Source organism: Clarias gariepinus, chromosome 21 (assembly GCF_024256425.1).
Source record: "Clarias gariepinus isolate MV-2021 ecotype Netherlands chromosome 21, CGAR_prim_01v2, whole genome shotgun sequence".
Lineage (NCBI taxonomy): Eukaryota > Metazoa > Chordata > Actinopteri > Siluriformes > Clariidae > Clarias > Clarias gariepinus.
The window spans coordinates 21,346,963-21,367,500 of record NC_071120.1 but is presented as its reverse complement, the minus strand read 5'-3'; the positions used below and the strand labels follow the sequence as shown (position 1 = coordinate 21,367,500).

Sequence of the window (20,538 nt, the reverse complement as noted above, 5' to 3'; positions counted from 1 at the left end):
TGTGAGAGAGAGAGAGAGAGAGAGAGTGTGTGTGTGTGTGTGTGTGTGTGAGAGAGAGAGAGAGAGAGAGAGTGTGTGTGTGTGTGTGAGAGAGAGAGAGAGAGAGAGAGAGTGTGTGTGTGTGTGTGAGAGGTCAGCTGGTTTGCTGTTCCCCTGGTACACCCATGAAATAAAATATGTAGAATAATTCTTAGTGTCCGCCACAGACTGCATCATGTCTAAAAATACACAAGTGCAAAAGTTTGCATCCCCTGTGGATTTCATGTGAAAAGGAAATGATTGTATATCCTGCAGCGCAAGGATGATTTAACACATGTCTTAACACATGATGCAAAAAAAATGTTGGAAAAGTTTCAACAGGAAGTCACAAATCTTTTTTTATATCACCATCTGAAACATGTAACATGCTGGGTGTAAATACGAGCGGCGTTCAAATCAAACCAGGACTTTTGATGGTGCAGAATAACAGGACACAGTTATCTTTTATTTCTCTATATAATCCTCTGTGTTTCGCTAGGGCTTGGATACCATCAAGGTAAGAAGATCAGACCGATTGCTTTTTCACGTTTGAAACTCCTTTAAATTCGCAAAGATGTGGAAATGTCGTGGGACTGTACAGGGAATGTGACAGTAGCTCCCCGCCAAGTTCCTGTAAGGTGTAAGCGGTGTTGGTGAATGTTTGTGTGTACAGTTCCCACAGACGGATGCATTACTTCCACAACAGGATTTTTCAAGGATCAGCTGTTCTCTGAACGTTCACTGCAGTGGTCTCTGGGATGGTCATTCATGGACTTACGGCGTTCTTTAAAATGTTTGCGCCATTCAGATGTGCCGTGCTTGAAGTCAGGCGGTTTGACTTAAATGACCTTCGTACATAACTATCTTTGTAATTTTGCCCATGGGGTAGGGCGTACACACTCGGCCGAAAGCAACATATTTCCACTGAAGAAATCTTCCAGTCGGGATTTAACTGTGATTCAGCCAAATAACTGATTAGTTAAAGGATTTGTTAGTGATGCAGTATTACAGTTAGGTCTTTCATGGTTTTCATTGGTGTGTTTTCTGTCTTAATATAATTCTTGGATTTGATCTTTGATATTTTTTGTGCTGCGTTGGCTGCAGTTCACGTTGTGCATTACTCATGGTCTGTTCTGAAGAATGCAGTTCGTCAGCTCTTAGTGTTGTTATTATGAGGTACAGTAATGAACAGAAGTGCTCAATGATGTCCATGTATAATTACGCATGTGATTGTGTGCATATCAACTACTACGTTTATAAGCTTTGGATATGTTTTGCTTCTGTGCATAGGAAATCAAATCTGAAAAAGAATCCCAAAAGAAAGAGAGGCATCCCGACTTGCTACCAGGTAAATACTTAATACATGTACACAGAGTCAGCCAGCACAAAATGTATGCACACGTAAACTTGTATAAATATTTTAATACTAAATGTATTGCTATACAATATATATTGATGTGTATGATAATAGTATGATAATATCATTAATATTATATAAATGTGTAATACAAAAAAGTGTGTATAAATCTTTTTGATTTGTGTGTGTGTATTTATAATAAATGTGTCTGTACATTTGAAGCTATTTGCAAAAAAAAAAATTGGGAGGACGTGAGATGAGTAATAGAACACATCAAGAAATTTTTGTTTGTCTGTTTGTTTGTGCACGCATCACGTTAAAACTATTGAACGAATTTTAATGGGTTTTCCACAAGTGTATTTGGCCAAGCTTGAGGTAACATTTAGGCTTTGTTTCATCACAGTCGGCCCATGAGAAGAGAAGACGCGCTACTTTGAAATTTAAATGGAAAACGCCCTTATATCATTAAAAAATCATCTCAAAATTCTACAGATCACGCTGAACATTTTTTAAATAGGCGCTTATAAGCGTGCAGTTGAAATATACTTAATATACGCGATCTCACAATTTAATTCCGTGCACTTCACAGTAACACAAAAATTTTTGTTCATTCCTAAGTTAAGCAGTTGGCGCTGTACATTTGTTAAAACACGCTTATGAGTGTGCAATTAGTCGCGGGCACATGTATAACTTTTTTAATTCTTAATTTTGTTGCGGAGTGGGGGGCTAATGATTTATTACTGTAGTCCTGATGAGGATGTCAGGACGTCTTTACAGTTGTTTAACGTGTTTTTTTGTTGTTGTCACTGTCGTGATCCTTAGGGGAAGTCGTGTTCTGCAGTGCGAGCCCCGTTCTCAGACACACACAGGATGAGGTCTCTCAGAGAGGAATCTTCGGGACGCTGCTCTGCACCAATTTTCGTGTCTCTTTTATCAGTGATGAGAAACCACTTGAGGACACGGTAAGGATGCAGGACAGGGCTCCACATCTTAACGCGGTATTTATGTTGTAGATGTTGGTATTGATGGTGTTGGTTTTTCTTAATGGTGGTGGTCCTGTTTGTTGATGGTGTGGATATCTGTTAATGTTGTTAAAGGTGTCTTTTGGTTAAGTTAAGCTTTAATTTGTCACCTATCCATTACTGCACAGTGAAATTCTTTTATCGCACATCCCTGGGGTCAGAGTGCAGCGTCAGCTTTGAGACCGCGCCCCTGGAGAAGATGGGGTTAAGGTCCTTGTTTAAGAGGCCAATAATGGCACCCTGGTGGAGCCGTAGCTCGAACCGTTGACCTTCCGATCAGTAACTCGGTGCCTTAACCATCTGAGCTACCACTGCACCCTTTTTTTTCATTTCCAGCTTAAAGATATCAGAAGCAGGTTAAAAAAAAAAAAAAATAGTATTAAAAGTAAAAGTTTTGCTGTGTCATCACTTCATCAACAATTTAAAAAGTGCTGTGTATCCTGATGTACTGACTCCTATTATATTGCTGGTTTTACATTTTGCTTAATTTTTAAGATTTGTGTAGTTTCCCGCACTTTTAAATATTTGGTAGATTTTCAGTTTTTGGGATGGACCATTTAGTTCCTTTGACGAGATATTTAGTTATATCTACTGTAGATGCGTTCGTATGCATTACAGTATGTGTTCCCCTCTACTATAAGTACAGTGCCGTGAAAAAGTATTATTCTACCTTATATAATTTTTATTTAGGCATATTTGTCATACTTAAATTATTCAAATCATCAAACAAATATTTGATTATTACACAAAGATATATTTAAAAAACGCTATTTTTAAATGATGATTTCAGACTCTTTATTTAAGTGATTTCCTGATTCAGCTGGTCTGGAAGTTTTCAGGCCTGGGTGTGGCAAAAAAAATGCGGTTAATCCCAGTTTGTTCATGATTTTGCATTGGGCGTGTAGGGGTCAATGACTTTTTCACATAGGCCCAGGCAAGTCCGGAGAACTTTTTTTTCCCTCTTAATAAATGAAATTATCTTTTAAAAACTGCATTTTGTATTTACTCTGGTTATCTTTGTGTAATATTAAAATTGATTTGATCATCTTAGTCTTTTAAGTCTGACAAATATGCAAAGAAAACAAACAAACAAACAGGAAGGAGGCAAATACTTTTTTTTTTTTCCACACCCCTGTATACAGTATATAGAGTCCTGGATAGAATACTAAATTTATACTGTACTTTCGAAACTAGATTAATTATTAATAGACTATTGAGGTCACGTCACACATTCATTATAATTCATGGTAATCGGTAATTTGTAGTGCTTTTTTTTCTGTTTATCCAAGTGTATGATGCACACAAAGTAAGTGCCAAAGAGGAACTATGTCAGGTGATTACTTTTACTTAAAGTATCATTTCAGGAACTTGAGTGTGTGATTCATTGCCAGAGTAACTGTGGTTGGAAATACAGTCACTGGTTTAGCAACACGACCAAATGTGTACATCTGAATGCATTAGAGGTCAGGGTTTAGAGACCGATATCTGTCTGAGTGCGTTTCGACTCGACATAATCAGTCAGGTGTGTGAAAAGTCAGTCTCAGTGATTCGATTCAACTAGGTACGTCTTCCAGGTTTCTAATCTCACCTAGATAAAATCTTAGTTACATTTGTAGTACTAAGTGTCACGGTATGCCGTCGGTAAGTGACTGTAAAAGCAGTTTCACTGGGTGATGTTGATATGAGACTTGGTGCAAAAGTAGGAAGTGCAATCTTCATTTTTTTTTTTTTTTTCACAAACAACTGAGTGGTGTGAAAATAAACTCGTCTACTTGGGCAAGCAGCAGGAAATGTCCACCCGGTCTAAAAACAGATAGAGAGTGCTGTTGTTGTGATTAATATTGCGTTTGTATAGACCTGCTCTGAAACGTTAAGCGTTGTGTATTTGTGTTTTTCCTACTTTTTTTAACATTGTGCATCCACATATAAAATAGGTAGATAGATAACCAAACAGCTCACATACAGTGTTAAAGATAAATTCAATGCTCAAGAACATTTAAATACAGTGGAACCTTGGATTGCGAGCATAATTCGTTCCGGAAGCGTGCTTGTATATCAAAACACTCATATATCAAAGTGAATTTCTCCCATAAGAAATAATGAAAACTCTGATTTGTTCCACAAGCCAGAAATTTTCAAATAAAAATTATGAATGTAAAATATATAGTAAGAATTAAACAAATTAACCTGCACTAATAGCTGGTATGAGTGAGACGAGAAAGGAGAAGAGGAGGAGGGGCTGCTGTGCAGAATGACTTTCTCACGCACACACACACACTAACAAAATCACTGATCTCTAACAGGAATACTTTTCTTTTTGTGCGACTTTAAGAAAAAATCACTTTAGCGACACTCAATTTTGCTTCCTTTGAGCATTTTGCGGAAATGGGACCTCCCCGTTTGTCATTAAACAGATTAATCTCCCACACTGTTGCAGTACAGATACTAAAGAACAGTCCCTACACTTGGACACAATTAAAAAACAAAAATGCTTTACACATGCATGTGGTCACAATGTTATAGTAAACAGTACACATGCGCACAGATGTTGACTGTCTGTTGACTGTGAGTGACGCACATTCTCTGAAACCAAGCATGAGAGACAATTACCCACAATTCCGCAGTGCGAGAGAGGTTTTCTTTTGTTTGATTTTTGTCACCTTTACAGTTTAATTTGGTTAATGAGAAATCTACAGTAGGAAAATGCAAGGCCAGCCGTAGGACACAGGGATGATTGTGTTGATGCGAGTTTTAGCCTGAAATGAGGGACAGACAGAACAACAAAAGCACGGCTGCATCATTTACTTTAAGAAGGAATGAAGTAACAGCAATTTGCAACAACATTGTGGTTAATGTAGGCAGCTGTTAACCAATTTCAATGCAGCAGCATGCAATTAATAAGTGTTACTTGTCACTAAATGAACCTTGGTTTTCACTAAAAGATAACACGTTAACTTTTTGAGTGTGGAGTTTTCTTTAAGGTCGGTGAAACTTTAATATTTTGCTTGATTTGTTTTTGCAGACCCAACACTTCAGGAATAAGCTGTATGGAGAAAATGACATTCCTCTAATGTGTGTGGATCATGTCTATGGAGGTAGTGAAACAAGCATGCAGCCACACACACACACAAAACAGATATTATTTTTTTTTAATTCTAATAAGGTATTTGTGCGTTTATAGTAGCGAAGAACTGGTTGATCAACCAGTGATGAGAACTCGCTGGTTTTCAGTCTGATTGAACATGACCCTCAGATATAAATGATTCTGTACTTATGATGTAGTTAAAAGCCTTTCTCTCTAAATTCGAGCGAATAAGTCTCAAACCCACTCAAAATTAACTGTATTAGAAGCACGCTTGCCCACATTAAAAGCCACATGCTCACAGCCACTCGACACCTCGACAGGTGGCGCACTCTGTCTCTCTCACTGAAATATTTGAGTTAGGAGTGAATTATTTGGCAAGTTTGTTTAGAAATAAAGATTTTGGCGGTTGTTAAATTCAACACTATTGTTTCAAGTATTATTTCAACACTCATAAACCAAATCGAATTTTCCCATAAGAAATAATGGAACCTCAGATTATTTGTTCCACAGCCCCAAAAAATAAATATATAAAAATAATTATCACAAAATATTGAGTAAATATAAAACAAATCAACCTGCACTTAACCTTTAAATAAAAGTCAAAATAAATCCTGACAGATAAGTGTTCCCGTTTGTGCACGCAGGCGCTGTGAATGTGTGTGTCTGTGTGTGTCTATGTGTGTCTGTGTGTGTCTATGTGTGTCTGTGTGTGTCTGTGTGTGTCTGTGTGTGGGAGAGAGAGAATCTAAAACCTCACTCCCCTCTCTCGTCTTACAGTTACCCTTCCTCCACTCTTTTCACACACACAGCAGGGGAGACGATTACCCACAATTCCGCAGCGCACGAGAGAGAAAAAACGTTGGTTTAGTAGTGATCACGTGACGCTCAGCGTCAAAACAAGAAGCGCATTCGTGAAACATGTTACTTGGTACTTGTAAACCAAGACTTGTTCGTTTTCCAAGTCAAAATGTATAAAAAATCTTTGCTCATATTGCGGAACACTCACAAACCGTGTTACTCGCAAACCGAGGTTTGACTCTCTCTATATATACTTTTTTTAAAGTTTTTTTTTTTTTTTAATAGGTTTAAAATTGTAACAAAATCTAAAAAAATATCATATCAAATCAGGATATTTATAAAATCGTGATACTTTTAGAATCCAAATTTTTATTGAATCGCCAACTAGGTATCGTGATAATATCGTATTAGAAGATGACTGATACCTACATCATACAATGGCTAGATCCGTCTGCTATGCTTCTTCACACTGGACTGTAACGGGAGAGACGTTATCTCACACTAACACACACACACACACACACACACACACACACACACACACGGTGTCAAAGTTCTCTAGTTTATTCAGGAAATATATATCCTTTGTCTACTACAACAAAGCCATTCTCATGTTCCGGGGAAACAAAAAGGTTCTGGAGAAACCAAAGTGTTCTGTGCAGAAAGGGTAAGAATTGCCATATAAGGCATAAGGGAGAGATGACAGGATGGGTAGAGAAATATAGCAAGAGGAACAGAGGAGCGTGTGAGGTTTAACACATTCATATCTAAACCCCTGTCAGGAAGTATCAGAAAACCCTAACACATCATGATTTCTTTTATTTTTTCTTTTTATTAAGATCTAACAGCATACTTTTCTCATCTCTCCCACAGTTTACGACGAGAAGAAAAAGTTGATAACTGGAGGCGTTGTGACAAATAAATACCCATCGAAGATCATCATTCACTGTAAAGACCTGCGCGTCTTTCAGTTCTGCTTAACCTACACCAAAGAAGAGGACGCCAGAAAGGTTGAAGCTTAAAGCTTCTCACACAATTAATGTTCAAACATGAATTCAAACTCATAAATTTTATTATGTTTTGGTTTCAGATCTTTCATGGTATTGTTCACCACTGCCTGGAGCCAAAGTCTCTGAAATGTGTTTTTGCGTTTTCTTACGCTCATGCAGCAAGTCCAGGTATCAGATTTCCTCTTCAGTGTACTTTCAGTTCATGTAAATGGTATCATCTGTGATCTATATGTGATTCGATACAAGTGTACAGTACGTTTTTATTCAGGATATATTTATCCCTTCGTGAAGTATGTCTAAAAGTATATAATCAGTTATTATTCAGTAATAATATCAAACATAGAGTACAAATATACATTTGAAGGTAAGGAATATATACATTTAAAGGTAAGGAAGTGTCAGTTTCTGCTCGGCGATCGGGAGAGAAGTGGAGAAAAGCGTTTTGAATATTTGCTATTTGCAGCTGTCACATTCGACATGCCTCTTACAACGGTGATGCGTTGTCTCTGCACAGTGAGTGTGCAAATGCACGACCAACTGTCAGAGCAGCTGTCTGATTGTCATGCTTTTGTAAATGCTTTAGATAGGGTGGAAATTTTTAAGCTAGAACTATATCAAGTAAAAGGGGGAGAAATGCTGTGCATCTAAAATGAGTAACTAAAGCAAGCAAACGTAACCGAATGTGTTCTTTCGGACTTTACAGGAATGCAGACGACACATAAGACTGTTATGTTTGATTCATCGCATGACTGGGTGCAAGAAATGAAAAGGACCAAAGGAAACTGTAAAATAGTCACAAAAAATGAGAACTTTGACCTTTCCATAAAGTAAGTGATAATGTATTGGTGAAACGCACTACCGCTCAAAAGTTTCAAAGGGGAGCACTGATGTTTATTTCTTTCTACACTGTAAAACAATGCGGAAGGCGTCCAAAATCTGTAATAATCTCATTTGAACAGTTGATATTGAGATGTGTCGGCTACTTACGCTCTGTAAAGACTTCATAACGGCACTAACCCGAGGTGCTGTTTGTTAATTTGTGATTTTTGAGGCTAGTGACTGTAAATGATCTTCTCCTCTGCAGCAGAGGTAAGTTTTGGTCTTGTTTTCCTGGGATAGTCTTTATGAGAGACAGTTTCATCATGGTGCTTGATAAATTTTGCAAATGCAGGAATTGACAATACTGTAATTCTTGCAAGAACGATTCGAGAAAGGCTGACCTCCGTGTCTTTAAATAACAACTGACTGTCTTTGTTGTTGCATAATTACCTAATTCCATATGTCTTATTTCATAGTTTTGGTTGTATTGTTGTAGAATGTAGAAAATAAATCACTAAACAAAAAGAAGCGATTTGCAAGTGATCCCAAACTTTTGAGCGGTAGTGTATATTTAAGAAATAACTCCATTTGACCTCATCATAATATTACCCTTACTAGTTTTATTAACCCCCTTTTTTATATATATATATATATATATATATATATATATATATAATATTATTATCAATAAGGGGTTATGTTTTATTATTTCAGTCACATAATCTTGACGTTTCTTTGTAGATTACCAAAGTACTTCATCATTCCAACAGCTGTCACCGATGAGGATTTAGCCAAATTTCCAGGAAACGGGTTACCTGTAAGTGTGTCTATTATATATACGAGGGATGTTCGAGTCAAACAGGGATCTGTGATCAAATTTTTCGTTAATGATTGCGCGAAACGATTGACATTTATAGAAGACTTTAAGTACAGTACGGCGATTAGACTCTTAGCTCCAGTAACATATTCGAATTAGAATAGTGCAAACATTTTTTTAAAGAAGGACGTACGTCCATGAATGATGATCTCGCCTAAGTGGCTAAGAGCACACTGCAGTCGTTTCCGTGAGCCTTATCCTTGAAAATAAATGAATAACTTGCAGAAGAGACGCACCTGTCTGTGGAAACTGTACACACGATCATACACAATCAATAACTTGCACATTACAGGAACTCGACTGGAAGTTATTACCACATCCACTGTACAGTACAGTCCTGACCTTGATCCATGCTGTTTCCACACACTTGGGCTGTTAAAGGAGTTCCTGGGAGGCCAGTGTTTCAGACGTAATACAAGCAATCTGATTATGGCTCCAGTATTTCTACCTTGATGGTAATGAAACCCTGGGATAAGTGCATAAGTGTAGCAGGGGATTATATAGAGGAATAAAGGTAGCGTTTACTCTCATAACTGTCTTCTGATATTCGAACAAAGGTCCTGTTTTGATTTGTAACACCCCATGTATTCTTATCACCAAGATAAGAAAAGTCGAGTTGTTGGTATACAATAATCTGTATGGAGCCCCAGCAAAACATTTTAGTACATTAACGTACATTACGTATGTCAATTATTAGGCTGAAAGGGACGAGGTTTTACAGACTTTCTTTGATGATTACAGACTTTTCATGCATCTGATTAGTGATGTTGATATGATGAAAGAAGTTGATGAGAAAGCTGTTTAAACATGACTTGACAGAGAAGTCCCCCCCCCCCTCTCTCTCTTTGCTTCCGTTTTGAACAGGCATGTCTCATCTGTTTAGCATTTGTAGCTTTGTGTTTAAAAAAAAAAAAAGTCACAACCAAACTGGTGTAAAACTAAACTATCACTTCGAATAGATGTGCAAATTGGCACAAGTATTTTTAACCATTCTGAGTCAGCAAGTGGCAGCTGGACTTCCTTACAGAGTCTTCATAGTGCACGCATTAATCAGACATTCTGAACATTCCAGCATACAGCGTTTAAAACATGAGACACTTCCTGCCCGGAAAACAAAAATAAGAGTGTCTGTCTTATTAAAAGACAAATTATAGGGCTGGAGATCACTTGAACACTTGGTGAAGTTGCATTGTAAAGAAATCAACAGCAGAAATTTAAAGCTATGTTTAATAAGGAAGGTTAGAGTATTTCCAACCACACACACATACACACACACACTCTCACACAGGGTTGGGATTAAACAGCAGTATGGTCATAAGAAAACGAGTTGGTAGTAAGACTAATCAGAGAAAGGGCTTAAATGTGCTAGAGAGCATAAAGATTAGACTTTGGAGCCATGGGAAGAAAGGTCATATGATCCGATGAGTTCAAATTGTCTTGTTGCTCCAGTTGGTCAGGTCTAGGCTCAGCAACCTTATCTGGCAATAAAATGAAATCATGTGATGAGCTGAATGCTACCGAATGACCAGATTATCACATCTATGGAGTTTGACTTCCCTGATGGCATGGATATATATTTCAGAATTCAGATTGTAAGTGAGTGGTTTCAGGAGCATGAGGAATAATTTTCACACATGAATACTGGAAAATAAAGTTAAACAAAATCTCACAAAGAGAGAAAGTGCACAAAGTGAGCTCCATTTAGACCAGCTTTACCAAGGTTGATGATCAGGGACCATATTCACAAAGCTTCTTAAGCCTAAAAGTTGCTCCTAGTGCCAATTCTAAGAAAATTCTTAGTATTATGACAATTTCTTAGAATTTCCCCTTAAATTTAGGACAAAATCTTAGAAAGATGAAAATGATTCACGAAACATTTTAGACCTGAAAACAGCTTTAAGGTAAAAATTGTTTAGAGTAGAGAGGAGGACTTTTAAAGGCTTAAGAGTTTCTATAGCAGAGGACAAAATGGCGGGAAGAAGAAATATTCTCTGAACACTGAACTTAAAAGTAAACACTGCTCTTCTGCCCAATTTGGTGTCCTTGTTCTTGTACTTCCTTCCATCTCTCTTGGATTGGTGGCTACATACCATCCAAAAGTGCTACTTAAATAGACCTAATTGTCCTACAATTATGTAAATTAGTAAAAGCTGAGCCCCCCCATCAATCTGAAATGGGTTACAGGTAATTGGTGGGTTCAAATTGTTTTACCATGGTGTGGATAGGAAAAGAAATGGAGTAGGAGTTATTCTGAAAGAGGAGTTTGTAAGGAATGTTCTAGAGGTGAAGAGAGTATCAGATAGGGTGATGAGTCTGAAGCTGGAAATTGAAGGGATAAGCTTCAGTGTTGTTAGTGGTTATGCCCCAGAGGTAGGATGTGAGTTAAAAGAGAAGGAGAAATTTTGGAGTGAGTTAGATGAAGTGATGCAGAGCATCCCCAGAGGTGAGAGAGTGGTGATTGGTGCAGACTTCAATGGACATGTTGGGGAAGGGAACAGAGGTGATGAAAATGTGATGGGCAGGTTTCGTCTTCAGGACAGGAATGTAGAAGGACGGATGGTGGTGAACTTTGCAAAGAGGATGGAAATGGCAGTAGAAGAAATACTTTCTTTCAGAAGAGGCAGGAACATAGGGTGACACATAAGAGTGGATATCCCTGTAAAATATCCCTGGTGGTAAGGAAGGCGAAGAGGACAAAGGCAGAGCAGAGGACAAAGTGGTGGAAGCTGAGAAAGGAAGAATGTTGTGAAGTCTTTAGGGAGGAGTTGAGACAGGCTATGGGTGGTCAGGAGGGGCTTTCAGTTGCCTGCACAACTACAGCCAATGTGATCAGGGAGACAGGTAGAAGGGTACTTGGTGTATCATCAGGTAAAAGGAAAGTGGACAAGGAGACTTGGTGGTGGAATGAGGAAGTATTGGAGTGTATACAGGGAAAGAGGCTAGCTAAGAAGAAGTGGGACACTTAGAGGACTGAAGAGAGTAGACAGGAGTACAGGGAGAAGCAGAGTAAGGTAAAGGTAGAGGTGGCAAAAGCCAAACAAAGAGCATATGAGGACTTGTTTGCTAGGCTGGACAGTAAGGAGGGAGAGGGGGATCTGTACAGGTTGGCAAGGCAGAGAGATAGAGATGGGAAGGATGTGCAGCAGGTTAGAGTGATTAAAGATAGAGATGGAAATGTACTGACAAATTTCAGGAGGGTGATGGGAAGATGGAAGGAGTACTTTGAGGAGTTGATGAATGAGGAAAATGAAAGAGAACAAAGAGTAGAAGAGGTGACTGTTGTGGAACAGGAAGTAGCAAATATTAGTAGAAGTCAGGTGAGAAGGCCGTTAAAGAGGATGAAGAGTGGAAAGGCTGTTGGTCCTGATGACATACCTGTGGAGGTATGGAAGTGCTTAGGAGAGGTGGAGTTTCTGTTTCTGTTTAACAAGATCTTGAAGAGTGAGAGGATTCCAGAGGAATGGAGGAGAAGTGTATTGGTGCCAATTTTTAAGAACAAGGCAGATGTGCAAAGCTGTGGCAATTATAGAGGTATAAAGCTAATGAGCCATACAATGAAGCTGTGGGAAAGAGTGGTGGAAGCTAGGTTAAGGGCAGAGGTGAGCATTTGTGAGCAGCAATATGATTTTATTCCTAGAAAGAGTACATCAGATGCAGTATTTGCTTTGAGGATGCTGGCAGAGAAGTACAGAGAAGGTAACAGGGAGTTGCATTGTGTCTTTGTAGATTTAGAGAAAGCGTACGACAGGGTGCCAAGAGAGGAGCTGTGGTATTGTATGAGAAGGTCTGGAGTGGCAGAGAAGTATGTTAGAGTGGTGCAGGACATGTATGAGAGCTGTAAGACAGTGGTGAGATGTGCTGTAGGTGTGACAGAAGAGTTCAAGGTGAAGGTGGTTCTGCATCAAGGATCGGCTCTAAGCCTCTTTTTGTTTGCTCTGGTGATGGACAGGATGACAGATGAGGTAAGACAGGAGTCTCCATGGACTATGAAGTTTGCAGATGACATTGTGCTTTGTATCGAGAGCAGGGAACAGGTGGAGGAAAATTTGGAGAGGTAAAGGTATGCTCTGGAAGGCAGAGGAATGAAGGCAGCAGCAGCAAGCAAGACAGATAAATGAGAGGGACCCAAAAGAATGGTGGGGCTTCAGGGAGCAGAGGTAAAGAAGGTGCAGTATTTTAAGTACTTAGGGTCAACGGTCCAGAGCAAAGGAGAGTGTTCAAAGGAGGTGAAGAGGCGGGTACAGGCAGGTTGGAATGGGTGGAGAAAAGTGTCAGGTGTGTTGTGTGATAAAAGAGTATCAGCGAGAATGAAAGGAAAGGTGTACAGGACAGTGGTGAGACCAGCGATGCTCTACGGCTTAGAGACAGTGGCGCTGAAGAAAAGACAGGAGGCAGAGTTGGAGGTAGCAGAGCTGAAGATGTTGAGGTTCTCCTTGGGAGTGACAAGGATGGATAGGATCAAGAATGAGTTCATCAGAGAGCCAACCCATGTTAGATGTTTTGGTGATAAAGTCAGAGAGGCCAGATTGAGGTGGTTTGGACATGTTCAGAGGAGAGATTGTAAATATATCGGTAGAAGGATGCTGAGGTTGAAACTGCCAGGCAGTAGGGCTAGAGGAAGACCAAAGAGGAGATTTATGGATGCAGTGAGAGAGGACATGAAGTTAGTTGTTGTGAGAGAAAAGGATGCAGAGGATAGGGTTAGATGGAGGCAGATGATTCGCTGTGGCGACCCCTGAAAGGGAACAGCCGAAAGACAAAGAAGAAGAAGCATATAACAGAAATTTTGCATAAAATGGTCTGCATTCATGATTATATGATATATTAAGATTTCACTGTCCTTTCTATTGTTATATATTTTATTTTCACAAAGAGTCCATTTTAAGACCTTTACAGATTATTTTTTTTAAATAACCAATCACAGTCCTTGATTTGCTGCACCATCCCTAGCAACGGAGTCAACCACCCTTCTTACTAAGATAAAGGGTTTTGTACTTTCCTTACTCAGAGCTGCTCTGAGAAGTTTCCTAAATTACTTTTAGTCTAGGACTCCCAGCTAGGAATTTTAAAGCTAAGAGGAGCTCTCTGAAAGAATTCTAAGAACTTTGTGAATATGGGCCCAGACCTTAGCTCCTGGACTCACTAATGCTTTTATGAATAAATAAATGAATGAGCGAATCCCCACAGCCACACTTCAAAATCTGAGATCTGAAGTCTGTAGGAGCGATGTAGTGCATTTTAACAAAATTATTGTCGTATGTCAGTTTTTTTTATTTTTCTATTTTTTGTTTTTAAGGTTTGGTGCTGGTCTCACCACAGTGGCTGTGCTTTATTTAAATCTTCCTCTGTGCCTACAAATCAGGAAGATGGCGTGGTACAGGCCTACATGGACAGGTACACACGATAAGGCATATGCAGTCTTGTATTTTTCTTCTGGTTATCATAAAATTAAGATCTACATTTCACCATTTGCTGAAAATTCTGCTCTTATAATGCAAGTTAAGATATTACAAATATTTTCATTTAGATTTAGAATTTGATGTATAGTAATGCAAAAAAATGGCTAAAAATGCCTTGTTTTTAAGGGATATGATCTTAAAAATTGATGAATTAAGCTACATTTATCCTCAAAATGTATGCAGAAACACTGACAGGTCAAAATGTCCATTGTTTATAGAAATGTCAAAATACTTTTTTATTAATATTTTTGGCATTACTGGTTTTATCCTTTTTAAAACAATGAGCTTTAACTTCCCCTGTTTAAATGCTCATTTGTTCTTTGTTTTATTTTGCAGAATGCTTCAAGCTGTGGCTCAAAACCACCTTTATTCTGTTAAAACCGAGGATCTGTCAGAAACGCTCCCCTCCCTTCAGGACATTCAGCAGTCCTACACCAAGTTTAAGCAGTTCTTTCTCATTGGCAAGTATTTCCTTCATCAAAAAATATCTCCTGGGGTTGAGGAAAAAAACATCTAATGTAATCTAATGCAGATCTGTGCGTATATCTCATCAGTGTTTCACATTCATAGAGGATACATGGGCAGGCAGCCAAAGTACTGTACAGGTTCAAAAAAATCTGTCCGGGAGAACAATCGATTTAACTAGTAGCAGACAATTCTTTCTTGCCCTCCCACTCCTGTACCAGTTTATTCTGATACCGTGAGAGCGGTGTACTGAGAGGCAGTAAATGCAGTGCATGGCAGCTGCCGTAAAATGAATAAGTAGGGCGTACTGACGGTCACACAGGCTCTGCGGGGAAACACAGTTTTGTACAGTGAACGGCCTCTTTTTTAAAAGCCCCAGAAAGAGCAAGTGGATCTGTGTGAGCTAAATTGGTCAATAGGCGATTGAGGGGAAAAAAAAATAAAAAATCGACAGGAAAGGCTTTAGACAAACTGAGCCTAAGGATTTGGGTTTTGTGATATGTCATGTAGAGCTATGTAGAAGTCTTCATTATGAAATATGGAAATATGGGAAATATGGGAATGATGTCACAAAAACAACCATAAAAACGTGATCTTTTTAATCTGTGCTGTTTTTATTTGACTATGTGACCCATTTTTTACACACGCGCACTCACACACACATCACACAATACAGTATCTCACAAATACTAGTACACCCCACAAGTGCACCCCTCACATTTCAGCAACCGCTTTATTATATGTTCTCAAGGGACTATACTATAGAAATGAAACTTGGATATTATATTATATTAATTATATTTTAAAGTAGTCATAGTGCAGCTTGTAGTATAGATTTACTGTCCTCTAACAACAACTCAACATGCAGACTTAACACTTTTGTTGCCAGCTATTTTGTCAATAATGGCTGTATATTGATATTATATATATTGGTATTGTCAGAGGACAGTAAATCTATACTATTATACAAGCTGCACATTGACTACCCTTAAATATATCCAAGTTTCATTTTTATAATATTGTCCTTTGAGGACATATATTATATATGTTTAGCATGTCTGCATAATTATGTATTACATAATTCAGTATTTCCATATATAACTTAAAAATCAATAAATAAGTAACATTACAGGAGAATATTTGCATGGCTGTAAAGAAAGAAAAAAAAATAGTACAAGACAGACCAGTTTTCAGATGGAAACAAAAATCCTAATGTACGCTCCTGGGATTTGCATAAAAATAGAAAGGAGTGAGTGTGACAAAGTTACCAGAAGAACTCAGATTCTCCAGCAAGCTCAGTAAAACCTAACAGCTGTTTTACTTATAGTTCTGTGCAAAAGTCTTGGGCACATATAAAATTATGGCATGAGCAACATGCATTTTATTTAACAATAAAATAAACAGTCAATATTTGGAGTGAAAACTCATTGCTTAAAATCAGGTGTTTTAGACACAGATTTGTGCAGTTTTATAAAAAAAACAAAACAGCTGTTAGGTTTTACTGAGCATGCTGAAGAATATGAGTTGTTCTGGTAACTTTGTCACACTCGCCCCTTTATATTTTTATGCAACTATTCTGTTTTTTTTTTTTTTTTACAGCCATGCATATATTCTCCTCTAATGTTATTTATTTACATGATAAACATATATATAACAAAATTGGTACAGCATATAATATGCTGCCTTTGGCACAGTGCTGTGTGTATACGGGGAGGGTTAGTAGGTTGGCTCTCTGAAATGTGAAACCAGTAGAAAGATTAAATAAATAAAAATATTGTGTTTAAGGTTTCATGTATTTGTTGTTTGCTGTATGTAGTAGACGGCTTTTGCGTTGTAAGGTCATGGCCATCTGTTCTGCTGGCCACCACCGCAGGTATATTTTTATCATTCATCTTTTTCTTTTTACAGATAATTCGACTGATTTTTGGGTGTCAGATGTCAAGTGGTTCTCCTCTCTTGAAAGCTCAGGCTGGCTAGACATCATAAGGTATTATTATTATTATTATTTTTTTTTTTGTATTTCTGCACATTTAAAAGCTGAGGAGACGATAACTGGAGAAATCCTCGTGTTGTTGGTTTTTATTTGCAGGCAGTGTCTTCACAAAGCAGTCGAAGTGGTAGAGTGCCTCGAAAAGGAAAACACCAACGTCCTTATAATGGGTAGGTGCTGCACCAGACAGAGGTTTCAGTGTTAAGATCCTGGACAGCAGTTGCTCCAATCCCTATTTTTATTTTTATTTTTTTTTTCCAGAGGAGGAAGGTACAGACCTGTGCTGCGTTATTTCCAGCCTGGTTCAGATCATGCTGGATCCTCATTACAGGACACTGACTGGCTTCCAGGGCCTGGTGCAGAAAGAGTGGGTGGCCGGCTGCCACGCTTTCCTCGATCGATGTAATCACCTTCACGGGAAGGACAAGGAGGTACTTAAGTCTTGCTAAGTACAGTTAAAGTAATTTAATATGAAATGGAGTAACGGAAGAGGCTTGTAGTGTCCAAGCCTACAAGCGTAAAGCCGGCAATAATTAGTCTGTATGTGTATCTATGCGTATGTGGGATAGAATGCACAACCTTTGATGTTTAAATAGTTTTTGTACAGCAGTTAGAGGTGAAGAATCCCTGACTGGCATGCTAACTCATATTCGCCAGCAGTTTGGAGATGTGGTACAACACAGCGTACACAGTCACATTTTCACCAGGTATTAAATTTGAAGCTTGGTTTAGTAGACAGCACGTGCATGCTTATATTTTAGTCTATCACCTTACGGCACACAATGAGGTGGACAAAGTTCATGTGTGAAAATGATTGTTCATGCTCCCAGAGCCACTCCTGGAATATGTCTGTACCATCAGGGTAAAAAAAAAAAAACTATGTAGATGTGATAATTTGGTCATTTAGTACATTCAGGTCGTCAGCTGACTTCATTTTATTGCCTCGTAATGTTGCTGAGTCTAGACCTGAGCAACTGAAGCAACCCCAGATCATAACACTGCATCCAGAGGATTGTACAGAGGGCACTATGCTAAGACCACCAGTCTAAACTTATCAGATCACATGACCTTTTTCTATTTCTCCAAAATCCAATCTTTATACTCCCTAGCAAATTAAAGACTTTTTTTTCCTGATTAGTCTCACTAACAAGTGGTTTAGTCCCAATCCTGTGGTTTAGTCTCCCACCCACATCGCTGTTTAGTTCCAATCCTGTTTAGTTCTCATCACACCGAAATGCTCTTGGTCTCACTAATTTAACAAAGCTGTGATTTCTACTGTCTTTTTTTCCCAATTTGTTTGTAAGGACCGATTACGGTCATTCCTGATTTCGATTTTTTTTTTTCCTGACCGTGTTTCTTTAGTAAAGTTCACGATTCAGCAGCATCCTTTTAAAACTAAATAATGTGTTGGACAATTCTTAACAGTTTACAAATTTCCTAAGGTTGCAGGCCGCTGTGGAATTGCATTTTTTTTTTTATTTTGTCCAAGTGGTGTATTTTACGCGTGTCTAGGGGATGTGGTGGCTCTTAAAGTTGAGGCTCTGGGTTTTTCTGATCAGAGGGTCAGGGTCCACTGAGTCCCCACTGTTTGGTCTTTGGGCTGGACCCTTGACCATACGCCTCATACAAACCAGCCACCGGCCGGTTAGAAAATGGAATGGTTGCGACAGGAAGGGTGCATTTATGTAATCATTTTACTTCTGTATTGAGACAAAGTGAAATCCAATGTTTTAATGATATTGTCATTATTTAAAAAATATTAATAAATAAGAATCAGGATTATATGAATACTTTGACATTTAATAAAAATGAAATTGCTGAATAATAGTCAGTATTTAGTAAAAAGAGCTTTATTTTTCAATACCAGCTGGATCTGACTGGACATAGAGTCTTCGGTACTAGTATTAATTTTGCCAGCTGTTTTTAATTTTAGTCTTCTGAGTCTTAGTCTCGGGATAAATGTCCCTGTTAGTTGTTATCATATTTAGTCAATCTTATCCTATTTTTGTTTAGTCAAGTTTTACCCGACTAAAAGTCTGGACATTTTAGTCTAGTTTTAATCCCTCTAGTATTTTAGTGTGGTTTTAGTCAATGAAAACGCAACATTTAAGATGATTATTATCAGTAAGATGATTATTAATTAACTCTACAGTCAATCTAATCTAGTCAAAACCCCCTTTTTTTTTTTCTTCTTTTTTTTACGAAATAATTATCTTAACATTTTTTTCATTTGATGTTTTCAGCTAACTATATTTATTGTTAACCGTCACAGCCACTCCTGCATGTCCATATTGTCTTTTGAAACTTTTTTTTTTTTTAGATGAATTTCCAAACTTGGACTGTTGTAGGGATACTGTAGCTTATATGGATCACAATCATTTGCGGACCTATTAACTTAGTGTGTTTGCACCACATAATTATGTTAACATGGTAACATAATTGCCACAAAGAGGCTGTAAAACTGGGTAATCATTATGGTATACTTTTATGCTTCTCTGGTATTTTTCCCAGCAGTTGTGTTCCCACAATGTTTCCCCTCCGATATTACGACACATCGACCTTTTTTCTCCGGTCCAATATAAATGAAATGTACGAGCGCTGTATACGGCTTAAGTCAAACTTCACTCATGCACACACTCATGAAACACTGGCATACACATTTATGAAACAGTCACACATATACACATCAATATTTCTAACTGTTCCAACAAGGACATATGAACTGCGTGCAGACGCCTGTGAGGCGCGCACACACAAACTCTCCGTGTGTGCCGCGGATTGTGACACAAATTAAATGTTGAAGAAAATAAAGATGGATGTTTTATTAGTTTTTATTTTTTTAAACGCATTTAGTCTTGCCTTTTTTTTTGTCAACAATATTGCACTGATTTGTTACCGTCACTGTTCATTAATATATCATCCGTGACGTCCCGTCATCGCCTCGTCTTTGTCACAGAAAAGGTTGTCAATGAATATTTTTCTGCATTATTTTTCGTATCACACCGTGACATCAATAGTGATAGTTTTTTTTTCCCGCTGTACATGACCTGGCTAATTTGACCTTACAGTAGGTGTGAATAAGTGTGTGTGTACACTGCCCTCATACCCTGTGCTCTCAAAATATCTTGTGACCTTGACGAGTATAAAGTGGTAGCTAAAGGTGAATTAATGCATGAATGAATCATGTTTGTTTTTTTCCCCCAAAGATCTTAAACTTCCTTTAAGGATTGAGTGTCTTTTGTGCTTGTGTTTCCTGCAGTGTCAGTCCCCAGTCTTCCTGCTCTTCCTGGAGTGTGTGTGGCAGCTGGTTCAACAGCACAGCACAGCCTTCCAGTTCTCCGAGACATACCTGACTGTCCTGTCTGACAGTCTTCATGTGCCAGTCTTTAGCACCTTCCTCTTTAATTCCGCCTATCAGAGGGAAAGCACGATGAAGGTAGCATTTGGTATCTATGATGTCAAACAGTGTTGAGTTTGAATTTTTATTTTTTTTTTTACTTTTGTCTAACATTTATATTTACCAGTTGTTTGGCTTTGGATTTTGTATGGTTAGGTATTTTCCAACATATCCCTGTTTATGAACCTGCTCTCTGAGGTAGCATATCAGACACTTACGGCTGTTCAAATCAAAGCGGGAC

At 38.2% G+C, this 20,538-nt stretch overlaps 1 protein-coding gene across 2 annotated transcripts in view; it reads left to right on the top strand.

The window, feature by feature from the left end:
* mtmr12 (myotubularin related protein 12) overlaps positions 1 to 20,538 on the top strand; it is a 28,238-nt gene that overhangs the window by 3,284 nt on the left and 4,416 nt on the right. For both annotated transcript variants that reach the window (XM_053481332.1, XM_053481331.1), the window contains exons 2-14: positions 1,309 to 1,366; positions 2,198 to 2,337; positions 5,420 to 5,492; positions 7,154 to 7,290; positions 7,371 to 7,458; positions 7,994 to 8,117; positions 8,851 to 8,926; positions 14,283 to 14,380; positions 14,782 to 14,906; positions 16,819 to 16,897; positions 17,000 to 17,070; positions 17,162 to 17,331; positions 20,160 to 20,336. In XM_053481332.1, coding sequence (XP_053337307.1) covers positions 1,309 to 1,366; positions 2,198 to 2,337; positions 5,420 to 5,492; positions 7,154 to 7,290; positions 7,371 to 7,458; positions 7,994 to 8,117; positions 8,851 to 8,926; positions 14,283 to 14,380; positions 14,782 to 14,906; positions 16,819 to 16,897; positions 17,000 to 17,070; positions 17,162 to 17,331; positions 20,160 to 20,336 — 1,416 coding nt within the window. The remainder of the gene's footprint in view (positions 1 to 1,308; positions 1,367 to 2,197; positions 2,338 to 5,419; positions 5,493 to 7,153; positions 7,291 to 7,370; positions 7,459 to 7,993; positions 8,118 to 8,850; positions 8,927 to 14,282; positions 14,381 to 14,781; positions 14,907 to 16,818; positions 16,898 to 16,999; positions 17,071 to 17,161; positions 17,332 to 20,159; positions 20,337 to 20,538) is intronic.